The sequence below is a fragment of the Marmota flaviventris genome, chromosome 12, assembly GCF_047511675.1.
Source record: "Marmota flaviventris isolate mMarFla1 chromosome 12, mMarFla1.hap1, whole genome shotgun sequence".
NCBI lineage: Eukaryota > Metazoa > Chordata > Mammalia > Rodentia > Sciuridae > Marmota > Marmota flaviventris.
The window spans coordinates 93996977-94024215 of record NC_092509.1 but is presented as its reverse complement, the minus strand read 5'-3'; the positions used below and the strand labels follow the sequence as shown (position 1 = coordinate 94024215).

The 27239-nt window shown below is 42.9% G+C and overlaps 1 protein-coding gene across 1 annotated transcript in view; it reads left to right on the top strand.

Annotated features, from left to right (window-relative positions):
- Positions 1–27239, top strand: part of C12H1orf21 (chromosome 12 C1orf21 homolog) — a 211764-nt gene that overhangs the window by 56083 nt on the left and 128442 nt on the right. Inside the window, exon 2 of the mRNA XM_027935032.2 lies at positions 25008–25226. Within this exon, the coding sequence (XP_027790833.1) occupies positions 25133–25226 (94 nt within the window). The 5' untranslated portion in view covers positions 25008–25132. The remainder of the gene's footprint in view (positions 1–25007; positions 25227–27239) is intronic.

The following is a 27239-nucleotide window of genomic DNA, read 5'->3' as shown; positions in this document are numbered from 1 at the left end:
CTATTTGATGGTAAGATCGGAATGTGTGGTGTATTAAATTCCAGGCATCATTGGTCACTTGCCTAGAAGAAAGCATGGTGGGGTCCTGGGTGGGGGCCTGATACCGCCATGGAAGATAGGGTATGGATCACCTTGCAGGGGGTTTTCATGAAGGGCTGGTCACCCAGGCTTCAACTGGAGACGCTCTTATTGCCGGACTCTCTGGAGTCAGTGAAGTGAAGAACACAGCATGTTTCTGCTTCTCAGTAGCCCCAGGCCCAGTGCCCCTGATCCTGCCCTGTCCTGGACTCCCCATGCCTCTAAGCAACTTGCTGCAACACTGAATAAGAACAGTGCTAACGAGAGAATGTGTCATCTGCCCGCTAACGTATACATTTTAATGGATGTCATCAGTGCCTTAAAATGAGACATCTGTGAGCTTTATGGTGACAAGTAGCAGAGGTGCTATTCCCATTGAAATACCTGCTTTGAGGGTTGTGTGGCACACCCAAAATTGTACACACACGTACACACGTACACACACACATATACACACACACACACACCCCTCCAGGTAAAGGTCATCAAACTGAACATAACCATATCGCCTGTCCTTTCGCTTTAGCTTTCCTGTCCTCCGCTATGGCCATGTCAATATCATACTTAATGAAATTTTACGTAAATGTAAGTATTTATAAAGGTTAGGATAGAACCTAACCTATTGATTTAGACTTAATGAGTTATTTTAATCTTCAAAATCAGAAGTGAGGATGAAAGCAAGAAAGTTTCAGGTAACTCCTGAAGTTATCACCAGTATAAAAATTTTTTATTAAAACTCTGATTTTTTTTAAAAAAAAGAACTACATAAAAATCATGGACTTGCCTGTTATTCTCAGTTTGAAATGTTGGTTTTAATCTCAATCTGTCCATCAATAGTTGTAATATTATATTTTGTGATTCTAATGCAGTGGCTCTAATACATTCTATATACATACACGTACAAGTGCACACCCCCATTGTCCACATTCACAGATTTCCCTAAATGTTAGGCAGTGGGGTTGCAGAGCATGCCCCCAAAACAGTCGAGTTTTGATGATGCATGCCAGCAATCTTTGGTGGGCTGAGGCAGGAGGACCACAAGTTCCAGAACAGCCCTGGCAACTTAGCAAGGCGCTGTTTCAAAATACAGAAGAGCAAGAATGGTCATGAGCTCACAGGCAGAGCGTCATAGGTTCAATCCCAGTACTGCCTCCTGCCCTCCAAAAAATCTAGCTATAGAATATTTCCCCAAATGAGTGTCTTGTACATTGAGGGCCTCTTTTGCTCCAGGTTCACAAAAAGGGCACTCACAAATTATAAGCATCTGAAGGTTCAAGTTCCCCATGTTTATAAACTTAATGAGCAAATGCTTCACTGATGATTACATTCTTTATAAATAATTTTGTTTTTAGAAATAAATGTTAATGTTAGTTTGTTGTTGGAGAGGAATAAAAGTGCTAATCAGTCCCCAAGTGATCATTTGCTTTCCTGGAATGCAAAATATTTTGTGACATTGAAATCACAAGTCAAAGCTAGAGCCGATCACTTCTGTGAAACTTCTCTTTTGGTGGTGTATGGAAAGCTTCCCAAAACTCTTTGGCATGGGCCTTTGCACAATAAAGTGTTCCACATGAGAACCCATCGAGAGCCTGGAGGAGCTTATTTCTTATTCACAGGATAGGAAGTGGGTTGCTGGAACGCAGTGAAGGATGGTGGTCATCATGCCTCCCGGGAAGGGCTTAGTCCTTTAAAAAAGGTTTTGGTTTTTAGAGTCCCCAAAGCCTGGTACCAAGCCAAATCTCTTCTCTCTTTGCAAGTGTGTGTGTGAGAACAACTCTATCAGTCTCAGCTCATTGACAGGGTCCCCATTGGAGATAGGTCGGTGGACATCGTCCTGTTTGTCAGAAATAGCAAAACGAAAAGATTACACCAGGAACAAACTCCATATTTTTGTGTTTGTGAAATAAGATCATATTTTCCCCCACATAAGATCAGCTTCACCCCATCATGGCCAAGTGACAAGGGGAAGGGGTAACCACCATGTTCATCATTTGCACGTAGGAAGGCTGTGATTTGTACCTTTTCTTTTATTGAAGCAGAGTCCGGCAGTGTTGCCCGGGCTGGCCTCAACCTTGCTGTCTTCCTGCCTCAGCCTCCCCAGTAGCTGGGATTCAGGCTTGGCTGCCACGCTTGGCAGTTCATACATTTTTCGTCATATATCTCTATGACTCATGGCTCAGAACAAATTTTGGATGATCTTTTTATCAATAAATAGCACACACAATAAGGTTCTTGATGGTATTACAAAAAAAATCGATGAAATTGTTTGGGTTATACAGAGCAGGAGCAAATTCTCAATTTTCCTTTTTTATTTTTTCTGTCCTTTCCCGCTTTGAGCTTGCTTTATCTTCCCAGTGACCCAATATGGTTTTATCATAAACCGCTCTATTGGATGAGAGATTCTTAAGGGCTTTAAAAAATTCAGTAGCTTTTCCTCAACTCCATTGTTTTGTACCTTAAAAGCTTTCCTTGGCCTTGTAAGTGGAAAACTTTCAGTCAGAAGCAAGCATGAAACCTTTTGCTGGCAGCATTGCTGTGTTCCAGAAGCAGTGAGTCTCTATTCGGCCAGGGCCATTTCCCTCCTAAACAGTACCCACCAGGAGCTATGGTCTGCCTCTAGAAAGATCTTCTAGCTGGGAATCGTTCTATGAAACATCTCTAAGTGATGAAGACCACAGCCACGGTGAGGAGAGGAAGCTAGAGTTGCTATGGACACTCTCGTCTTCATCAGCTGAACCCCATTTCCTTCTGCAGAGATACTGGAGAACACACTTTTAGTTGATTTTTGCATTCAGACTTCTGCACCTGGAAGCCCCCCCACCCCATTAATGCAGCATTCATTGCCTGGGGCACAGGTAGAGAAGGAACTGGTGCTTTGGAGGCTCAGCTTTTGGTTTGCAAGTGCTTCTTTGCTTTTTATAAAATGTTGGTTTGAAGCATTGCGTAATAGCCCGTGTAGTAACACATTTTTATTAGAACTGCTGTTCTCAGGAAACTGGGGTTTTGTTTCCCTAAAGGGAACCACTCAATGTAAATATTGGTCTGTGTTCTAATGTTCTGTCTTTTCATTAGTTTGCTGACTGTACTGATGTTAATATCCTCTTAATCTTCTAAAAAGCCTCGACTTTGCTAGATGCTGTCACCTAGTTTAGTTTTTAATCTCTGAAGAAATCTCAACCAGAACTGTTTTTTGTTGTTTTTATTTTTAATTTGGTTATTTGGTTTGAACTGTCATGTTTGACTTGCTCTTCAAGACAACAGCTATGAGTGTTCCTGTGTGAAACCTCAGAGGTGAAGGGACAGTGAGGGCTGGTTCCTCACAGTCTTTATCTACTTAGGTGAGTTTTAGCCTAAAGGAAGCTGTCCCCCCTGCTCTGTCTGGATCGTGCTTTTTAAATTACAGTTTGAAAAGTGAACTCTGAAAGAGAAGAGAGATTATATTTAGTCTTCCTTTGCAGATGTTGGAGAGATTGAACTTTGTTTCTTGAAGATAAGTAATTATTTTATGGAAAGAAATTCAATCTGCGTCATATGGGGACTTTAAGTAGATTTATGCAAATAATCTACGACTGGCAGCAGATCCATAGGAAGATGCTAGAAGGAAAAAAAATGTACAGGATGGATTTTATTTGTTTATTTACAAAAGTTGTGAGTAGAGAGAAGAAAATTTTGGATGTATAAAACTTAACCCATGTTCAGTATTTTGAAATAGAATTGGAAAAAGGGATATGGCTGTTTTAAGTTTTGGTATATTTTTATATACTTCAGTAGGATATGGTAGAACGAATTAGAAACTTTTTATTTTTTATGGATATTCTATTGTCAGATGTGTGTAGAGCCAGAAGTTACAGTCACAGGTACTTAGGGTCAATTTAATGGTAGGTCCCTTAGCAGTGGACAAGAAAACCCTATTCAGTAGCATGTGGGAGAGACTGGGTCCTTTGAAAGGTTCCCAGCATCATGACATCCTTACCCCAAATTCCTTCCAAATGATAAGCCACCAATCTGAAACAAGTGCAAAATTATTCTCAGACACCTGCATTTTTTTGGGGGAGGAATTGGAAAGTAGTAAATACCTTTCTTTTATATAGATCATTTTAAATCAGTTAATTATATCCTTTTTTCAAAACAGTCTAGATTTTGAAAGTAGGAATTAAAGTTTAATGAGATGTGATTAGTCATGAGTGTCTAATAATAGAACTATTCTGACATCTGAATTTTGAATTTTTCTAAGTTCTGCTGTTAATGATAGCAAAGGTGTTTGCAGGTTTGTCCCTCACCTTATGACCTGACAGTTCACAAGGGCGGATGGGATCCCGTCAGACTTTGGGTACCACAGTCCTTGTAAAGGGCCGGAGGGAATGTAGAGCTGATTGCGGGTGGCTTTCAGATTCCTTTGGTTACCTCTTCTATGCAGAAACTGGCCCTTGGTCGTGATCTTCTTACTCATCTATTCATGAGGATCAGTTCTGTCCAAAGTGAATAACCACCTGGAGCCATTCAGAAATGGCACACTCGCAGTCAGGCCCAGCCATGAACTTTCACCTCCTCACAGTCAAGTTCTCAAAGTCTTGATCTCTTGAATGTGGCAAGGAGCTTCAGAGGTCTGTCTTGCCAATTACTAAGCAAGCTGCGTAGCCACTACACTTGTCAATAAAATCTATGAGAACCACGCTTCTTAAACTTCAGCGTGCCTGTGAATCACTTGGGATTTTGGAGGGATTGCAGCTTCTGAATTCTAGGGTGAGGCTGCCAGGTGCATCTCAGTCCTGTTGGTCCCCAGATCACACTTTGAGAAACAAAGTCTTAGACAGTGGCGTAAGACACCCTGTCTCCTTCCACCCTCAAATCAGAAACTCTTTATACATTCTTCTCAACTGTTTTCTTGGTCAACAGTATTTTCCCCTTTGGGGTCCACAGTGAATATAATGCCACAAATAGTTAACCTTTCTGGGATTGCTAATATTAAGATCTACTGTAAAACCCTTCCAAGTAACACTTAAAACTTCATGTCTTTTTTTTCTTTTCCTCACATTCCTGCGTGTCTAATGCTGGAACATGCTGGGCCCTGGATAAACAAATATCTGTTGAGTGAGGTGAGGGGTGGGTGAGTATCTAATGCTTGACTTTGGGGTGTTATGAGTCCCATTCACTTTTGGTTTTCAGTTGTGTTTTTAGTAGTGGTCCCTGGGAGCACACCAAGAAGCTGCATGGTTCTCTGGGTAGAGGTATCAAGTCTATGTCCTGAAACTTGGTTCTTGTCTGCTCTGGATTGTCCGTTTGCTCTCTTTTCGGTGCTGTGTGCTTATCATTTAACTTTTTTTATATATATAATTTTTTTTAGTTGTTGATGGACCTTTATTTTATTCATTTATTTATATAAGGTGCTGAGAATCAAATCCAGTGCCTCACACATGTGAGGCAAGCACTCTACCACTGAGCCACAACCCCAGCCCTTAACTTCCTTTTTAATTAACCAAGTTAGATAATTCCATCACCAGAGCTGACAGTTTAGAGGCATTATGAAAAGTTTGCTTTTGAGATAGAAACTTGATGATCTTCAGAAAGCTTAGGATGTACCCATATTCTTTTATGGGAAAGGTATTTTCACCTTTCCTCTTGAGGAACAGTTGTGATCTTACCAGCCCTGGATCTCACATTTTTCGTGTTAAAATTCTCCAGACTGCAACTCAGATTCCACTTTCTTTGCGGTCTTTCTTGATTCCACCCAGAGAACACTCTGTAACTTCACCTCCTGTACCAGATGGATGCTGGTTAAGCCAATCACCTTATCATGCTGCAGTTTCTTACCAGCTCATCTTTTACCCTCTGAGGATTAGTTTGTAAAGACAAATCTTTCCTGTCTACATTTGATGACCTCTGGGTGTGCCTAGTATAGTGCTGGCTCAGAGCAGTAAAACGAGATCTGGAAAAGATTAGCATATGAATGGTTTGAGTATTGGAGGGGAAGGGAGAAGAGCAAACCAGGCAGAAAATAGCATTGGGGGCAATTTTCTGGAGAAGGCAAGGGTGATCATTTGGTTTGACTTTATCTCTTGCCCTATAATTATGGTAACATCACTCTCAGTATTTTAGAGTTGTAAATAAATGATTCATTAGACGGTGTTGCCCTATAAGCAATAAACTAAAGACACAAGAGTATTCTAACATAGTTCTTATTTAAAGGAAAGAAAACTTATGGAGGACTAGAAGTGACTAGAATTTCATCTGTGATCTTGAAAGATAAATTGGTATGTTAGAGAAATAATGAGCAAAAATGAATGGCACTACTGTTGACGCGTTTCCCAGGGCTTTATGGTCTCCTGATGCCTAGACCAGCCAGACAGGCGGTGCTGAGCTCTGTCGCAGAGAAGCAAAGGGAGGGGTCATGGATTCCAGCTGAAGGGAGTCAAGGACAAGTAGTGTGATAGAGATCTTTCCTTACACAGACTCTGTTTCTCTCCCCATCTGCCGGCAGCCTGACCTCTTTGTGATCATTCACAAGATCAGGGGTTTTGGGCTCTGCCCCTGAAAGCTGCTGGCCCCGTATGGCGTTGTCTGGGCTCTTGTGGACTCTTGCCTCTGCCCTGGTTCTTTGTGCCTCTTTGATGGTTGTCTGGCTGTGTCCGTGTGCTGGCTTTCCTCTTCTCTTTCCCCAGTTGACTTTGTAGTGGGCTGTGACACGGATCAAGGAGAAGTGGGATGGCATCAACTTTGAGCGTACCGAAGCATTTTTCTGAGTGTGACACTTAGTAAAAAGTTAGTTGAGACAATAATAGCCTTTTTTAAAAAAAATCATTTAAAGCCTTCCTGATATGTGTTCACTTATTTGTAAACACCTGTGTATACTGCTTCAAATCCTCGGAATGACCCTACAAGGTAATTGGCATTATGCCCACTTTATAGGAGAGGAAACGGGGGTTTAGAGGGATGAAGGAACTTTCCCTGGATCTCATGGCTGATTCCACCCCAGTGTGTTTGGCTTCAGAATTCTTTCAATTTCCTGGTTCTGTCTTTTAACCTATTAACGGATGGTGTTGAGTGTTCTGTGCTAAGGATGGAGGTGGCAGAGTTTGGGCTGGGGACCAGGTGTTTGAAGGGCTGATCACTAACTCCATAGGGGAGGTTATCACTCTTCTATTGCGTGGGTTTGCTTTAGTGATGCTTGCCCTCTGCTCATCTTCTGCAGTATTTGCTTCTCTTCCGGCACCCAGATGAGTGTCAGGTAGGAGACAATGTATGTCATAATCCCATAGTTGCTCATTCATCTGTGCTGGGTCTTGTTGGAAAAAGAAAATGAGAGGAGTCATCTCTAAAGGAGTTAATATACCTACTAAAGATCTAGACTCTGTGATGCAATAAAGAGCTATGTCATGTGCCTAACACACGTACCTAATAGAAGTTGGGTGTGGTTTCAACGCTGCTGTAATTTGAATTCAAAAGTACTTTAGTTTAACATCTTCCTTCACTTATACCAACTCTGACTTTTATAACAATCTGACTCGTTGCCAGTTGTTCACAAGAGATTTGGGAATTTTCTTATAGCAAAGTTAATTTTAATGCATTTCTAAATATATGCCCTAAAAAGAACTTTAAAAGAATCAAACTTAGACTAATTCAGAGCTTAAGGGACATTCAAGTTGTGTTGGGAAACAAAAGGACGACAGAATGATGGAACTCCAAACAGGGAGAAAGTAATGCCTGCAAGAATGATTTGGTTGCAAATTTAAATTACTAGCAATTTTAGTAGTGTTCATATATCTTTATTGTCTCTATAATTCTTTCAAATGTTTTCCCATCCCTTGAATAAAATGTGTGTGTGTTTTTAAACAATATTGCAGTAGTAATTATATTTACTTAGGCGTTATTTAACTTCATTCTGTGTGGAGTTTCATGTTATGCTATTTGCATTTTGATCGCTTTCTGGGGAACATTGACCGTTATAGTGATGTTTCCAGGGTCCTAACCCTGCACCTCAGTTTCTGCCATCTTCCCTGGAAGAGTAGATAGATAGTAGTGTGGAGAGTAGTTTATAATAAATAGCCTGACATCCCAAGGGGTTTATCACTTTTAACAGAATAAGCTGTATTTTCCTAATTATGAGTTGTTTCTGGAGCAGAGGCTGGAGAGTAAATTAGACTTTTGTGTGTGTGTGGTGCTAGGGATCACACCCAGGCCCTCCCACATGCTAGAATGATTTGGTTGCAAATTTCAAGACAAGTGCACTACTACTGAGCTCCACCCCAGCCCCTAAAATCAGCCTCTTTTAAGGTTTACTTTAACATTTTTTTTAGGGCAGAATATAAAGTGTTAAATTTGTACTGGTAAGGAATTGATGCGGGGGTGGGGGTAAAATGCCTAAATTGAACTTGTAGAATATTGAGAGAAGCAGCACTGAGCTCCCTTTCATTTCCCAGTGACTGAATGACTTGCTGAATTTCTCATACAAGAAATTTATTCCTCTTCATTGTACTGTTCGTGGGTTTAAGATCCCAAAGCTGCTCTGGAATTGTTATGGCCAGTATCAGTTTATTGACATCTTCATCTTTGAGAATCAGCTGGTCTTGGCAAACGGGCCTTGGCCACCTGTGCATCCTTGCAGCTCTCGGAGTTGAAGGTAAGTTGTTTAAAATCAAGAGAGAGTGCTGGCTTTGAACCCTCAGGGTCTGGCTGGGGAGGCAGACACAGGAGAGGGCAGTGAGGACCCCAGTCAGGGAGGTGCAGGGCGGGGTGGGCACTGTAGAGGGGCGGGGTGGGGGTCACAGCTGCTTCCCAGGAAGCAGATGCTTGGAGCCAGGTCTGAGAAGTCTCGTCGCCCTGGCAGGGAGAGGCGTCCCAGAAGGCTTCACTTTCATCTCTCACTATTCCTCAGCCTCCCACAGCAGCTCAGCACACCTTGTTCTTCTCCCCATTTCTCTCCAGCTCTTTGGTTGTCCTGCGGGGCACATGGGCCTCTTCCACGCCCAGGACAGCAGAGCCATGCGTGCCCTGGAAGAAGGCACGGCTCCTCTGTGGAAGGCTGGAATCATGGCTGCCTGTGTGTAGACGGGCAAAATCTTGTTGGTAGGTGGAGATTGAAATAGTTTAGAGGGGTGTCGGCCAGCAAGAAGGAGGAGGAAAATCACTCAGTAAGTCCCAGACTCTAGTGTTGGTCCAGCTTGTGTGGGCAACTGCTACCATTTTGTTTGCATCAAAACCAATAGGCAGCTTCAACAGACATTCACTAGAAATGGAGTTGTGTTGGGACCGGAGGTATAGCTTAGTGATGGAGTGCCTGCTTAGCCTGCGCGAGGGCGTGGCTCCATCCTCAGCATCCTCCCCTCCAAAAAAAAAAAAAAAAGAAAGAAAGAAAGGAAAACAGAAACTGAGTTGTGAAGGTGTCAACGAGAGGTAATAAGGTTGGAGGTGTTATAAATGGCATTGAAAAAGCTCCAGTACTCTCACTTGACTTTTTTGTTTACTAAAACGTTTACTCTCAAGCGCAGGAGATCAAAACAGGGGGGAGTACCCTCTTTCCTAAAGGTAGGGCTTCTCTTTCACCTCACTAGGAGCACCCCAGATCTGGATTGACTTTACTGGCATCTCGAGGCATGCTGTGTCTTTTAAGTCGTCTCGCTAGGACTGGGGCAGCTCGACGGGGCTGGTGGTCGTGAAAGGCTCTGCAGATGGTAGAGCAGTGAATAAGCATTGATTGACTTTGCAACTGGGATACCAGCCTTTGCTCTGAATTCCGAAGCTCTTCGTCACTGTTTGACATTGAGACAGGTGTCCTTCCTCCATGCCAGCTGTGGAGGACATGCTGAGGTTTGCTTCCCTATTGTCATCTTAAACTCTCAGCATCACCACTAACAGCAGCACTGTCCCACTCCTGTGACCCAGGAACAGTCAGAGCGTTCAACCAAGCAGGCTTTGGACTGGCCTGTTCCTCTTGCAAAGTGTGGTGGCCTAGTCCATCTAATGAACTATTCTGAAGTCAGTGGACAAGGCTCCCCAAAGCCTTACACACTCTGTCATTGGCCTTCTTGACAGAAGGTTATCAGTGTGCAACTTCTACTAATGGTCATGTGAGCTGGTGGGAAGGGAAGTACCATAAAAGTACCCTATCTGGGCGCTGTGACCTTGGGCGTTCCACATAGGTTTCCCTGGTCTGGAGAGGTGTGGGAGGTTTGGTCTCTACTTCCTAGGACACCACTGCCCTTACTGCTTCCCAAAGATATGTCTCCTCAGTGGGCCCCCTTCCTATTCTGCAGAACCAGAGCCACCAGCCGGGAGACGGCCGATGTTTATAAAGGATGCTCTCTCTGGCTGCTGCATTTCCTGTCTTAAAGATTGATGGTCTTTAGCTGTTTTGCTGATGTCATTGTACATCTGTTTTTTGGAGTGAGGATAACAGGGAAAGAGAATGGCTAAATCTAGCAAGAACTCATTACTCCATGAACGATGAAGGTTTATTCCTCTTTGATTTGTTTGCTTCACTGGGGAAAACAAATGATCGTGTCACCCTGTAGAGAATCTCCCTTTCCTTTTGATGTACAAATAAACAGCCTCCCACGTTGTTGCATTTATTTTTGCTGCTGCTGGGATAGTTGATTAAAAAAAAGCACTTTGTTATGTTGCTTTCCTATATGATGACCTTCATAATGGAATAGGGAAGGAAACGCTGTAAAAGACACATCCATATTTTTAACAGGTGAAGGACCCTTAACTGCAATTGCCCAGGAGAAACCACAGCCCATTAAAGTGAGATGGATGAGCTGATAAGCCAAACCAAGTAACAGGAAGGAGACAGGAGACTTGATTTCTTGACCTATCTTGGAAGGAATCAACTTTTATTCATTTATTTAAAAAAAAAAAATTAAAGTGCCCTCTTCTTTCCTTCCTGTCTTCTTCATCTTGCAGGAGGATGTATCTGGTAATGGGTCTGTTTGTTCATTTTCATGTTCATCTAGCCTGCAAATAGCCACATGAAATATCGGAGGTGTTGGTTAGTAGAAGGTTATGAATGCTAGTTAATTTGATTATCCGAAGGAAGAAGCTTAAATGACGGCCTTGTAGCCTCTGGTCCCCAGTGCTGTGTGTACTTCCTGTATATGTCCCTTGATCTCAGGTGTTTGGAGCCTGGCAACAGGCCTCTGTGTTTTGCGAGCTTGTTTCCAATATTGATTTGTCATTAGCCAAACCTGACTTGGCAGTGACTTCGCGGGCCCGTTCTTGGAGGGATGCAGATGCACGCCACCGAGGGCACAGATTAGAAGGAGATCTCTTGACATTCTGTTGCTAGGTTACGGAACCCTCAATTACTGAACCTTGTACCTAGCATCCATATTCTAAAATTTTTTATTTATGGTTGAAAGCAGCCACTGTGCATATTTTGAGGGCAATACAATGAGATATAAAATGAATAGAACTAAGTAGTTAAGACACATCTCCTCAAAAAAATGAGGATAAGCAAATGTTTATGACAAACCAGTTGAAAGATTTGATTCTCCCCTCCTCTCCAGGCAATGTAGAATCACTGAGCTCAGGGAGTTAGTTGCTGGGCAAGCCTTTGTACCGTCATGGTGTTAGCTCAGTCGTGAACTAGACCTTGTAATGAAAGTTAGGTGATGCACCACGTCCGCTCCTCTGGTTGGAGGCAGGGTTGGGTTGTCAATTTTGGATATAGGTTTTTCTTTTTTTCCCTTTTATTCCTTTTCTACTCTTCTATTCATAATTTTTTTTATCACATGGACAGAAGTTTTATTTAAAAATAACTTTTATTCAGAGAATAATTTTACCAAATTGTGGTGTAATTATAGTAACCACATTTGACCTTTATAAACAATCTCTTAATAATTAGATTTTTTCAACTACACACTTGTGGTAAAAGCTGTTTTTTTTTTCCTTAAAGAAACAATTTCCATAGTTCTCTCACCCTGCACACCTTTGCTTTCTAACCCAGCTTGTGGAGTAACGAAATGTTTATTAATCTGCTACTTTGTGCAAAGGATTGCACAGGATCAAAGACGTGGAAAACATGACTTGCCTTCAAAAATTTGTAAATGAATTAGAACCTCAAGGGGAAAAAATGCACAGAAGTTAACAACGTAAACATCAGTAGAGGAGATGGTCCAAGGCTATGCATATTTCCTGAATGAGAGGTCAGGGCTGACGTCAGAGGGAGGACACTCCATGTGGGCCAAGTTGGACTGAGATGGAGAGGTAACTGCAGACATGTAGCCACACAGATAGGTGATAAATGGGCTCTATAGGTATTTTCTGGTCACTTTAGGGAAGGGGAAGATCTGTGGCTTGGAGCAACATTTCCTAGAAGTGATAAGATTTGTTCTGAACTCTCAAGGATGGGTAGAATTTGAATAACAGGCAGAGATGGGGGGAGGGCGCATGTATATAAGGGGGCAGCTTTGAACAGAGGGGTTAGTATATAGAGATTGGACTGGCTGATGCTGAGACAGTGGGATCACAAGTTCGAAGCCAGCAACTTAGCAAGGCCCTGTTCAAAATAAAAAATAAAAATGAAAAATATGTAGCTCAGTGGTTGAGTATCCCAGGTTCAATCCCCACTACTCTAAGGGGAAAAAAATAAAGCTAGATAGGATTAGAGATGTAGATGAAAATCCTAAAGTTCTGGGAAGGAGTTTAAACTTTCATCTAGTAATATTCTTGTGAACCCAAGCATGCTTTACCACTGACCTACACCTCCAGCCCTTTTTATTTATTTGTTTGTATTGTTTGTTTGTTTATTTATTTTGCTCATTAAGTCGCTGAGGGTTTTGCTAAGTTGCTAAGGTTGTCCTTGAACTTGTGATCCTCCTGCCTCAGTGTCCCAGATCTCTAGGATTATAGGCATGTGCCACTAAGCCAGCTTATTTATTTTTAACTGAGCACATATTCTGAGCCAAGCCCTGCTAGAGGCTGTAGATACAACAGGCAATATGAAATATATAGGCTGTTTCTCTCAAAGAGTTTACACTGTAGACTCATGGGAAGGATAGATAGGTAATTAGGAATTAGAGCTATCTTGCACTATGAAGATGACTATGAAGGGTAATCATCAGGGGCTCTGGGACCTTTGGCAAGGGACAGTTTGTGCACACTAGAATTTAACAGGCAAAGGTGAGGAAGGAGAGCCTTCTGGGCAGGGTTGGGTGGTAGCAGGTGCAGAGGTGGGGAGATAAGACAGTCTACGCTCGCCATTTTGAAGATGGGTTGTTGAGTCTTGCCCTCTGCATAGCAGGGCTCCCAACATGGCAGGGGACAAAATTCAGGAGATGGTTTCTGCCCTCACAGCACCACTACCCTCGGGTTATCTACTTAGAGGTGTCTGCAAAACACCAAATAATTAAGTTTTTAAGAGTTTAGGGAAGAGCAAATTGAAGTGCATCATGGAGTAGTGACATGAAGCCTCCTTTCCAGAAATGGATAGGCATTTGCAGAAGCAGAGGTTTGGACGTGAGCAGATAAGGGACAAGGGTGGTCTGGTCGATGCTAATTATTTTGGAGCTATAGGAAGAGGCAACAGTAGGTTGCCAAGACTGGATCCTAGCAAACGGTCCAATAAGTTCTCTGAATTTCTAGCCATCAGTTTTCACTCATAATATTAGGAACCTTGACCTCAGTTGTCCCTGAGGATGTGTCTACCTTGATCCAGGTACCTCAGTCTTTACCCTGGAGATTAATGAGAATGGAGGATTTGGGGATGGGAGAAGGACCCAACAGAATCAGTGTGCTAACTGTCTTAATTTGTCTTTGTTGTATAAAATAAATGGGATAATTATGAATTTATAAGAAGTAAAATTTTTACTAAAGATTCTAGTTATTTTATGATACTTTAAAAACTGCTAGGAGGGACCATCCTGAAATCCATTGAATATGACTGTGTTTTTCCTCTTTCAAACAAAGCAAAAAACAACTCCCCCCAAAAAAATGTATCATAGAAAATGCTGATGAATAAGTAAGGTTTGTAGAAAACAGTATACAAATACCAATTTTAATTTGGATCCTAAAATTTTTTTAAAAATAATTTTTTTTTGTAGGCTTGTTATTGGAGTGGTAATGACAGTGTGGAACCAGAGGTGACGGTGGAGTCACAATCCTCCCAGACAAGGGAATACTAAGCAATTGGTCATATATACTTTTGTCATATGCAAGAATGCAACTGTCATGGGCTACTCATTGGAGGTCTCTGAAAGACATCTGGACCATTATTTTAGTATACCCTGTCATTTTTGGTAACCTTTACGAGGTCACATTAGCTTCAAACCTGTAGCCCTGTGTATTCCTTAATAGCTTTTCAGTGGTTGAACAAGAGCTCCAAGGCCAAGGGCAGGCATCTTGCCCTCTCTTCTATAGTCTGTCTCTCAACCCCCAGTAAACATCAGGAATGACTGCAGGACTCTTGGTCCGGAGTCATGAGCAAGCTCAGCGGGGGCAGGAGAGTGCAGGGCACTCTAGGGTGTGACCACCCCTCAGCTGACTTGACCCTGTCTTCCTGGGTCTGTTCTTTCAACCCCTCACTTTTTGCCTTCTTTTAATAGATGATTGCAGAGCGCATGTTTTTGGCTGAATGCTACAAAATCAATGAACTTCCCATAAGTCTTATGCATTTCTTAACAGTATGAAAATGGAGATGCTTTTTTTTTTGTTTGTTTTTTGTTTTTTTCTTAACACAGGAAGTAGAGGGCATTGGGTTTGTGCTATCTGAAAATGACATTTATCATTTCAGTCTCTTGGGCCTTCTGAGGACACCCTCCTTAAATAGTTCTTTGTTATGGGAAGCTAATCAAAAGTTTAAATTTGAGCAAGAACCAACAAGCAAACAAAGACCTTGATTTTTCAGATGGGTGAATTTCAGAAGCACTGCTAAACATCTGGACTCTGATTGAAAGTGAGAAAATGCACCAAGGACAGGCTCTCTTAGCCATTTTGGAGTCTCTGGTCCTTGGTGGAATATTAAGAACTAAGCAAGTTCTCAAAAATTCATTGTTGAAATAATTAGCACAGTTTTGTAGGGCAGATGAGAGCCAACCATACAAGTGATAAAAGCTTTCTGAAGCCCATTGTGTGGGATAATAGTACGTATTACTCCTTTCTTACCTTCTTAAGGTGTGAATACTGAACATAGTTTTAAATCACCTGTGATGGCTCACATAACATCTTTAACTTCAGTCACTCGTGATATATTAAGAAGTCACTGTCTGTGCAGGTGACCTAGGACATGGAGTGGAGAGGAGATCACTCCCTGAGAGCTCCCCACATTTCTTTGTTAAAAGAGGTTTCTAAGAGACTTCATCCACTAGACATTGATTGCACACCTACTGTGTGCCTGACACTGTGTGCTGCGGTGCGGGGGTGGGTAATCCAAAGAGGAATGATTAGGACGTGGTCATGACCTTGGAAACCTGCCTGGGGAAGGAGATAGACACACAGCACGTAACAGGAAGTTGATGTGAACTCTGCATTCATGGGGGCCATAACAGAGCCCAAGAAACCCCACGAAAGCCCCTGACCCTCCACTTGTGGGCACACAGCCTTAGCCTTTAGAGCTTTGGATATCCCACGCAGAGGTGACTGACCCACCCCCACAGCAGAAGCACTGGGCACTTCTCAGGGCCATCTGTCAGTGCTGCACATGGGCCAGGTGCTTCTCGTGCTATGGAACTGTGTCTCCATTTCTGTCCATGTCCCGTCCACCTGCAGTTATCTTTGGTCCAATTCTTAAAAACCACCACGCTGCCCAGATTAACCAGTCATCTCTCTTCCCATCTCTTCTTTCTATTCCCTTTTGCCTCTGCTTGTATCATCTGAAAGCTCATCTCCATGATATTAAGTAATAGTGATGACAGTGGTGATAATGACAATAGCTCCCTCTTATTTTCTTATTGATTATTTGCTATGTGCCAGATACTGGCCTAAGTACTTTCCATATAGCATCTCGTCTATTCCACTCAAGATTCGTGAGGTCGTATCCCACTTTATAAATGAGGGCCCACAGCACTGTGAAGGAAGGAACTTCCCCAAAGCTATGTGACTCTTTTCCCACAAAATACTGGGTATAATCTTTGCATTGTTAGAACTTTGATAGTGGGGAGGGGGAGGAGACAAATTCCTTCACCCACAAGAAAGTTTTATGTTTTATGTGTTTGCTTTCTTTACATTTGTAAGGCACTTCCAGATCTTGAATTGTTCTAAATAGAGTTTGAAGGTTCCAGGAGGCAGAATTTCAGAGTCTTCTAGAGGTGTTTCTTGCAGTTAGCAGTCCTCTATCCGGCAGATGGGGTGATTTACTGAATCTTTGTCACCACAGATTTTTCCGCAGACCTGTGCTGAGGCAGAGTATAGGGAGGGAGAGATCTTAGGCCAGAGGGAGCACCTCATCCCTTCTGGATAATATTGTTTATTTTAGTAAGAAGAGGAGGAAATAGGAGGGAAAGGGTTTTGGGGAAGGAAGAGGGATGTGTGTTCAGATTGTTTTTAAATTTCTAGCATTCAGATCTTTCCAAAGTGTAATGCATTACTTTATCAAACTAGTGCTAATTTTGACCATAGGAAACATATCCATACTCAAAAACAGCAAATTAAGTCCTCAAATAAATACAAGCAGGCTTTTTTGTTTTTAAACTATTCTTCCATTTGCTTGCAATGACTAGCTTAGGTGATTCATCATCTTTGTGTCTATTGCCTACCTTGCCTTTTATCCACCACAGTACGCAGGTTAAGGCTGAGGTACAAGCCCTTTCAGCAGAAAACTTAGGGATTGAATTGACTTGAAAATGTGCACTGTGCTGGACGCATGCAGACCTGGAGGCTTTCTAACTCAGTGACGGAGCCCCACACCTACTTTTCAGATGTGTGCATGGGAAAGGGGTTGCTGATGTTAACCCTTGTCCTGGCCCCATGGAGGTAACCCAGAGTCTTCTGAGAGGTCCATTCAGCTACAGTGCTGTGCTGTGATTTGTGGTGCAAGGGAGGATCAGCAGCTGAGCACTGAAAGCGCATCTTTGCTGTCCTCGCCATCAGCAAATGCTTCTGAGGCTCTGCTAACAACACTACATTGCTGGGCATTCTTCACCTCTTGGGGCATAAAATATAGTTGGGGCAGCACTATTTAAATTAGCTTGAAATATCTCCTGACTCTCAAGAATGCTTCTGATGCCTTGTTCCTTGCAGCTTACACTAGTCATTGGAATTTTATTTTATCACATTATTGATCTGTGAGCCCTATCCAGATGCTAGCCCATCAAGGTCAGGAATTATACCTGTTCTTTAGATTTCAACACATGGATTGCCCTGGATGGTCACTGGCCAATCTGAAAGGACCATGGCTTATTTGCTTTGATTCAAATCAAAATGTGTGGCTTTTTTTTGTTGTTGTTTGTTTTTTGTTTTAGTAATTCATACTTATTCTACTTTCAATTTCCACTCGCTTCTTGATTTCTCATTCTTCCTTTGCATGTATTTTCTCTCATTTTCTCCATCTGCTTCTGGGTGTGCTTGGGTTAGGCCAGCAGACCTACCTTTGAGACCCTCTGGGCAGGTGGGTTTCACCCAGTGTGGACGCAGACGGTCTGATGGGGATGTCCTGGCCTGGGGATGTACTCACAGAACGTGGCCTTGCACATGGAAGTGCTTTTCAGAGCATTCATCATAGACTTAGATGTTCTAAACAATCCAAAAAAGGAGGGGAGACACATGGTGGTTCCTGACAAGGAGATCCCATGGATTTGTCCCAGGTGACGTGGGGAACCAACAGCATGGCTGTCACAAAAATCCCAGTCGTAGGTTCTTCTAGTAAAAGCCCAGGGTATAGAAGGTTCCCACACACACAAGTTGACAACTTCCTACAAACACTTGGTCTTGAAAGTGTTAGAAGAAAAAGAACTTGAAGTCAAAGAGTATCTGCCATTGGCTGCCGCTGCTGAGAAGCCACACATTTTTTTCTGCGTAGATCCACACTGCTGTGGGTGTGTGGTTGAATCAGGAGCTGATGTTTTCCTCCTTCACCTCCTCAGAAATAATATCCCCTAGACAAATTTCTGTGTACATGTACAGGTAACCCCCAAATAAGGTGCAAGGTAATGGCACACAACTCTGAAATCCTTAGCTTGAAGAACAGTTATTCCACAAACCTTCTAACCAATTCCCTTAAAGAAACATTGTTAATTTTATTCATTAAAGGAAGGTTAGAAAAGAGGAAATAGGGAGCTGAGCTTTGTTCTGTTTCCAGCTCACTCACAGTTGAAATCAACATTCTCAGGCCAAAACATCATTGGTAATAACTTTCAGGCCCTTTAGGGCTTCTGGAAAAATTTGATTGCTTTATTCAGGCTGGGCATAAAAATCCAAGCAAGAGGCCAAGAGCTTTGTCCCAAGGCAGGTGTGTGAAGGGTCAGGTCGGAGCTTGGTACTCTCCTGCCCACTCCAGTGGTCATTCCACTTGACTCAGTGTCTCTTTGCTCCCACATCTCCCAGCACCAGTGTGTCCTCTTACATAGTATTTATTACTGTCACATTTCTGAGGGACACCTCTGTGCAATCATTATTTGCAGAATTGCGAGTTTTCCCATAAAGCAGCAGAAGTCCATACCCACAAATCCTTGCAGTTAATAGCATATTGTCGCCTGTCATGCCACCAAAAGAGTGCGAGGCCAGGAGCCGGTGCACCACGATGTCAGTAACTGCAGGCACACAGGAAGGTTTGGCTTTCCCAGATTATCCTCATGTCAAACGTGACATCCAGGTATGTATTATTTTTAATGTTCACAATGAAATGTGAAATGGTGTTAACAGTAGCCCAAGGATACCAAAGCTTCAAGATTAGAAATCACTTTTAAGCTTCCTTTCTTCTTCCCCCCAGTGGGCTGCTGTATTAACACTCATTATAGCGAAGCAAAGCAGATGGGCAAACAGACTGATTAGTGTTATATATATATATATATATATATATATATATATATATATATATATATAATTTTTTTTTCTTTATGGAGCTTAGATGTTGGCTCTTTCTTCAGTAAAAGAAAGGAGTTTTTAGATGTCGCCTTGTTTTGATTTCCCTTTTTAATCAGCAGTAGAAAGGGGGCACTTTGCTCCTGATCTATTAATAATGCAGCTCCCTTCTTTTCTTAACTGCCGACTTCATAGCTCTCTGTGTACCCATTGCCACCAAATAAGTGCAAGGCGAGGAGCAGATGTGCGGTGATGCCAGTTACTGCCAGCTAACAGGAAGGACTTCCCTCCAGTCCCTGCAACCCCACGTCGTGAATTCATGTTCTTTCTGGCCTGGGATTTCTTTTTGGAGTTTATCACTGTAATTTTTGGGGGGTTTTTTTGCAAGTGCCATTTTTGACAAGGAAAGTGTCTAAAATATTTTTGCCTTTTTTTATCCAAAATGCAAGAAGTCTTTAATTAGTGGAGAGTGAAATTACTCATGATATTATGTAAACAGAAATATTTTCCTGTAGCCTCTGTTTTTTAAAAATAATAATAATAATAAAAGGTCAGATGTTGCTTTCGTTTTTCTCAAAAGTAGACATGGCTTATTTGATTTCTTCCCAGTCTTATAAAAGTGGGTTTGGGGATGAAACCATACTTATGGTTCAAAACTTAACGTAAGGAAGAGAGACATTGTAGCCAGGTATGGCGGCGCATGCTCCTAATCCCAGTGATGCTGAGGCAGGAGTATCTGGAGTTCAAAACCAGCCTAAGCAACTTAGTGAAGTTCTAAGCAACTCATGGAGACCTGACTCTAAATAAAAATATAAAAAAGGGCAGGGGATGTGGCTCTGTGGTTTAGGGCCCCTGAATTCAATCCCTCGTACCAAAAAAAAAAAAAAAAAAAAAGGAAAAAAGAAAAGAACGTATTCATTTGAAAGTAATAGACTTGGGGAGAGAGACCTTCCTGTGGTGTAACACAGAACATTCTGGAACATTCCCCATAGGACACTTAAAGAGGCTTATGGCATGGTATAAGGAGAAGAAGGATGCACTTGCCTGTCTGCACATTTTTAAAATCTGTTTTTGGATTTGAATCGGATTCTAATTTTGCTGATTTATTTTATCCAAAGAAGGACAGATAGCTTATAAAGACGGCATCGCGTTTGGTGAGCTTGTGGTGTTGTGGATTATACTTGCTGCAGGATAACGTGGACACAACCCCATGGGGAGGGTTTTACACAAAGCCCTGAGTAATTAATTGAATCTCATGTTTTTAGAGGTGCCTGATGGTCCTATTGCTAGATTCTTTAGCTTAAAAAAAAATCATCCTCAGTGAAACTTCATTTTAGAACATCAAAGAGATGCTTCAGTTTAATTTTCACACTGTAATCTGCAACTAGAAAAATAGCAGACTGTTAATAACAATATGTGAAAATGAGATTCTCCCAGAGGCTCAATATTGTGGTCTCTGCGTGAGCGCCCGGAGCACCCTCAACCGCACCTAAGTGCTGTGGTTTCTAAGAGGAAAAATGAATAGAGGAGAAGGGGGAGGGGGAGGGGAGAGAACACCCTAGATGCTAATGGAAAAGTGGAAGCTAAAAAGCAAAACAACATACAAAAAACAGAGCTTAACTGAAGGGACCCTTTTCTGAGCAGAGATGATTGTGCTCAGAATTCTGAAATTCTGTAAGCAGGTCTCAGTGGGTTGAGGTTAAGTGGAAAGAAATTTGGGGGGTGGGGAAGGAAACCTTGACGTTGCCTCAGTCCACGAAGAGATGCAGTTCAAGGGTGTTTTAGTGCTATGTCTTTAACTGGGGTTGGGTCTCAAACCGGACATCTATTGTCACTCCTTTTCCCAAAGCCAAGTCAGGTGCCTGGGGAGCGAATGCCCTGGCATCCTCTATTTAACCTGGGGTAACTGGACCACTTGGCTGCGAAGCTGGTCTTCCTAATTATCTCCTTCTCTGGGAGTTCATCTCTATGGAGAGAATATGAACTCCTGTCTGTTTACTACTGTAAACCTAATACCTGTATACAAACACATCTGGCACTTAGTAGTTTTCAACAAATACCTCTTGATTAAATAACTGTGTTTATGTACACGATCTAAGGAACATTGTAAAAAAAACTTGCCTCAGTGATCCAGGATTAATTTGATGAATTGGTGCTCTCCTGCCCTACAGGTGACTTCATAGTTAGCACCTTCAAATAGGTTCATAATTAAAATATATTTCTGATGAACTTATAAGACTTGAAAATATCACTCTTAAATTAATTATTGTAAGACATGTAGTGTAGTTGTTCCAGAAACAAAATCTACACCTGCTTATGACTTGGAGAAAGCTCAGATTGAACAATAGTTCTCTTTAAAACATGCAAACATGGCCAGGAATGGCTGTGCCCGCCTACGCTCGAAGCCGCTCTGGAGGCTGAGACAGGATCTCTTGAGCTCAGAAGTTTGTGGCCAGCTGTGAAACATAGCTAGAGCCTGTCTCAAAAAAACAAAAACAAAGCAAAGCAAAACAAAACAAGAACCTATCTAATTAAACTTCCTAAGTAATTTTGTTTTCATTGGATATAAACTGTGTCGAATCTGCTTGTTAACATGACCTTTACCCCAATACTTGAATAACAGAGGCAGTCTTTTTATGTGTGTGTGGTACCAGAGATTGAACCCAGGGGAGCTCCACCACTGAGCTATACCCCAGTCATTTTTATTTTGAGATGGGGTCTCCCTAAATTGTCCAGTCTGGCCTCTAAACTTGCAATTTTCCTGCCTCAGCCTCCCGAGTACCTGAGATTACAGGCATGTGCCATGAGCAACTAAAATTCTTAAGTTTTCTTTTTGTTAGCCTTCTTGAATGTATTTGATTTTCATGTGATGTCGACTTTTTCAATTCCAATAAGTTTTTGTTGTTGTTGTTGTTGTTGTTATAAACAAAACTTTTGGACACAGAAGAAACATTGTGGAATGCTTTTCAAAAGTAGCACAGGATAATTCATCTTAAACTCTTTGACGTTGGCAGTTTAACTTCTTGTCTGCAGTTTCACTTTCCACAGTTGATGTCACTAGGAGTCAACAAAAATATTAACATTGGTCTTGACTCTTTCAAGGGACACTATGTTCATTTAATTATCATATCATCTTATTACAATGGTTCTATTTTATCGTTATTTCTGTTAATGTCTTACTGTGTCTGATTTGGAAATTAAACATAGTTCACCTTGTTTGGTACTCTCTGGCATCCACTTGGGGTCTTGAAACTCATCCCCCAAGGAGGAAGGTGAGGTGACTATACTTCTTGGATAACTGAGAAACATGACATTTCAAATATGAAACTGGAATGAGGAAGAGGGAGAAGACTACCAGAGAGGGTGGCTGTGAACTGTCTCTTCCTTCTGAAAACCCTTCTTGCTTCTGTTTTTAGTCTAAAGAGGTAGCAGCCGAGAGTGGGGCCAGGCCAGGTTTGCCCTCTCACTTGGCCCCCTCCCTGTGGACATGTGAGGTTGCTTCCTCACGCTTTCTTTTGGGACAGTGAGGCTCCTCCTGCCTGGGAGCCCACACCTGTGACCTCCCCTGATGATGCTGGAGGTGAGACAGAGGAGGGAAAGTGCCCACCGGGTGTGCACAGAGCAACGGCAGCAGAATCACAGTGCCTCACAGTGCCGGCCCTTCGCAGCCTCCTGTTAGGAGGGCTTGACCCTCCTCCTACCTTGAAGCCCAGTCCCTTCTCCCATCCCTCCCATACTCAGGGATGCTTCTTCAGGAACTGAGACAGGTGGGCAGAATGGATTTCCACACTCATGCACTATTTCTCACCGTGTGTGCAGATTTGGATCAGAAAGACCCCCTGGGCCTGGTTTATGAAGCTGGGATGAGGGCAGTGAGGCTTTCTCCAGGCTCTTCACAAAGAGTGAAGAGCCCACGGTCCGGCCTCTTCCCATCCCCCAAGTGACCCCTCCTAAAATAAGCACACACACACACAAACAGGCTCTTGCTCAGAAGGGTCCTGCCACCCACCTGTTGCCACGGTCCCAACAGGCTGATGAACTTTTACCAAACCTCTAAGACCCCAAAAAACACCCACTTCCTCTTTCCAGTTCCTGACTCCACCCAGTCATGGTGTGGTCTGCTGTTTTGAGTTCTGAGGGCTTTGTGAAACCTTTATCACAGCACCTATGACACTGCACTGGGTCGCGTCTCTCTCCCGTCAGACTCCTGAGCTCTGCACACCAGGATGAATAAACAAATAGAATGAACAAATAGAACAAATGAATAAACAAATAGAAAGACTATAACTTTCAAAGATATTACTGCTAAATAATTGTGTGTGTGTGTGTGTGTGTGCACGCCTACCTATAGGCCTGGATTTCATTTAGTGTTAAAAAGATGAAAATGTGAGCCGAATCTGATGGTGTATGCCTATAATACCGCGACTCAGGAGGCTGAGGCAGGAGGGTCTACCTCAACAACTTAGCAAGGCCCTGTTTCAAAATAAATAAAAAGGGCTGAGAATATAGCTCAGTGGTAGGATGTTCCTGAGTTCAATTTCCCATACCACCATAAAGGAGAAAAGAAATTTATTAACGTGGAGTTACCTAAGTATAAAGAGATAAATGCTTCTGGGTTTATAAAATTTCTCCCCCGCCCAACCCTCTACTTCCTATTAATGATGTCACATAACCAATGATAAAGTTGAAGAATTATTCAGACTATAATTTTACAGTTGGTATTTATTGCAGTTTACATTTGGCTTAATTTAAGATCATTACCTTTGTATCTAAGTTCAGGTATTGGATGCACTAGGCTAATTTGAAAAATCCTCTTTGCTGAGGTTTTATGGTTTAAATGATTGGGTTTCCTGATCTGTGGATGCTCTGAGTGCTCTAGGCAGGAGGGCGTAGGGTCGGCCCCTGTGGGAAGCTCCTAGCCACACTTGGTAGCGCTGTCTGTGAGCCCCAGGAGCATGGGCCCTTCATAGCCAGCAGCGGGTGCCGGTGCTGATGGAGGCTAAAGGAGGCCAGGGGTTCAGGCGAGGCCTGTGTCCCAGTGGGATGGGTGGAGGTGAAGGAGTGGACAGGGCTGGAGTAGATCACCTACAGGACTGCGATGGTTGGGTAAAAAGGAGGGAAAATAGAAAGCAACAATGGTCATGGTGAGCTCTGCAGACGCTGAGGGTTCTGACGGCTCGCTGGGTGGGGCAGGGGAAGGCTGAATCACTCAGCTGGCCTGAGCATCAACTCCTTCATGGTGTATCCTAAGTGCTCTGTACGCCTTCGTGAGAGGCCAGTAGAGGCCCTTCCAGGGGTGGACAGCTGTTTGCCTTTCTTCCTATCCCTGCATTTTCTGCTCGATCCTCCAAACCTTCAGACAGCTAAGCAGAACATCGTCCAAAGTAATTTTAAGACCTTGTCCCATCTCCTTCCTCCAAAAGTGTCACCTCCGGTAAAATAAAATACTGAACTATTTTCAGCCCCAGTGAGAAAGGTGTAAACCAGACCCTGTTTCATTCCGAGCAGGACAGCTACTTCCTCCCGGAAAACTTTGAGGGGCTGAGAAGACAGTGGCCTGGGGGGGAGGATGAGGGAGAGGAAAAGCCGTTCTCAGCCCCCTGCACTGGCTGGGTCTCAGGAACGAGCTTTGCCTACTCTGAAGGTTCCAGAGCCTCAGCCAACCTATACATACATGGCGTGCATGTGTGGCAAGTAGTAGTGCTCAAATACTTACTTGTGTAAATAAATATGTATTTCTTATAGCTCTCCTAAAACTTCACCCCTGGGGGAGGGGGGAGTGTCCTCCGATCTTGCTTTCTAAGTGGGAATCAATTGAGAACAGGACACTGGGATTCTGTTCTTCAGCGCCACGTCCTGACAACTGGCGCCACAGGCTTCTGCATGAGTCCTAGCATGTCACAGGTCACACGCTCAGAGCCGTTCCACCCCACAGGTTTTGCTGGAGTCTCCCTGGCTAATCTAACTCTCTTCTCTCGCAGGTGCGCACATCTTGACCGACTCAGCAGAAGGTGGATTTTCTTCGTGTTTAAAGAAAAAAAAAATGTCCCCGTGTCTGTAGAGATGATTTGCAGTTCAGCCCGGCTGAAGCTGACCGAATGAGACTATGGGCTGTGCCTCCGCCAAGCATGTTGCCACTGTTCAAAATGAAGAGGAAGCCCAGAAAGGGAAGAGCTACCAGAACGGAGACGCGTTTGGCGGTGAGTGCTATCACACGGCAACCCTGATGGCTGGTTCTAGGCCTTTCACTTTGGTGATGGTGAACAGCGGTAGCCATGGGAGTCTTATGCCGTTGGGTTGAAGGGGTGACAAGACCCAAAATCAACACAGACCTTCTATTTCCTGACCACACATCATGATTAATAGGGGCTTTGCGGAGATCATGGAGGTCTTTTGCAGGAGTTAGCATTTAGATCGAGTTCTGAAGAACCAATAGGATTTAAACAGGAGCATAGGACAGCAGCCATCGAATGTCCTCGTGGGGAAGAACTGTAAGACTGAAAAGTCCAAAAAGGGAATGAGTGAGGATTTATAAACGAGGGAGGGAGGGGTGTTTCAGGGTTAATGGAGTGAATTACATGTTTTCATATTCTAAAATACACAGGCGATGAATTTGTAGTCATTTTTTAACTTCTCTATGATAATTCAAATTGCCCTCATGATATCTAGTGCAAAGGTCACAAACTGCCAAGTATACATCTGGCCACGAATATATTTTCTTTGCTTCCTCCTCCACCTTAAAAATCAGGATGTTTCTCATAAAACCCCAAATATGTTCAGAAGCTCTTGCAACCCTGTGTCTTCACTCCTTGAGGTGACATTCAGCGGGTGGGGTAGCAATTGTCCTTCCAGTCAGCCTGGGGCACCCAGTGAAGTGCTCACCCTTGCCTGCAGAAGCACACCAAGCCCAGGCTACTCATCAGTTACCTGCCTGCCCACTTACAGCCTCTTGAGTTTCCTGATCTTGAGTTTGCCCCTGGAATCATCAATTACTTCTCTGATGAAGTATGGATACGTGTACACAATTCCAGGCCCTAGAAGTCAGAGAAGCAGTTTTTGCTGAACGACTTTACCAATAATATCTACCACTTGACATTCACGTGGCCCTTTTACTTATAAAAACCCCTCTTCATCTCTTGCTGGATAAGGAACCTCATTGAGATAATGTTTGCATTGAGTTGCATCACTCGGTCACTGTCAGACAATTCCGTTGCTTGTACGGGCTGTAGCTTTTAGTCCATTGTAACCGTTCTGGTCCTCTATGAAGAATTGGAATGCTATTTAAGAGCTAATGCTTTATGTAAATGGAGTAGTCTGAATGAGAAGGTAGATTTTATTCTGTTGTTTTAAGGAGATGCATTTGCTGGCTGGGACACATTTGCCCCTCTTGGTGACTGCCTATAGAAAAAATAACGTATGTATGCGCATCTTAATAAAACTAGAATCCGGGTTGCTGAAACCGTGGTTTCTGGGAAAACAGCTAATTGGAACTGGAGTCATTACTGTCACTCTCAAATGCTTAACTTTTAAGAGAAAATAATCTAACATCAGGGATCTGTTAGATTTAGCTTCCATGTGAGGCCTCTGTGTCAATATCATTTTTGTGATAGCGCTCCTATGTCTGGGGCTGCCACCATATGTCAGACCCGGGAGGCATTTACATTCATTTTCATGTTGAATTTTCACAACAATCCTGTGAAATATGTGCCATCCGTTTTGCATATCTGGAGCTTGAAACACAGATATGCTAGCTGGTTGAAGGTTGCCTGTCTATTAAGTGACAGTCTCTCGCTCTCTCTCTCTCTCTCTCAGATTTGTATCCACCTGTCTTTTCTTTTTCTTTTTCTTTCTTTTTTGTATCAGGGATTGAATCCAAGGGCACTTAACAACTAAGCCACATCCCCAGCCCTTTTTGTTTTTTTTATCTTGAGAAACAGGGTCTTGCCAAGTTACCCAGGACCTCACTAAGTTGCTGAGGCTGGCTCCCTTGTCACTGGGGTTACAGGTGTGCACTAGCACACTCAGCCACCTTTATTGATGTTGTTTCCCGATGCCCAGTCATCTCCTGTTGGTCACTCATTCTTTAATGCTGTGTACTAGGTGTAATGCTACATGCCATCGAGATTACAGAGGTAAATAATCCTGAACCGTGCTATGTGGGACTTCATGAGAAGATAAGGACGTGTTGTGAGGCAGAACACACCATGTACCAG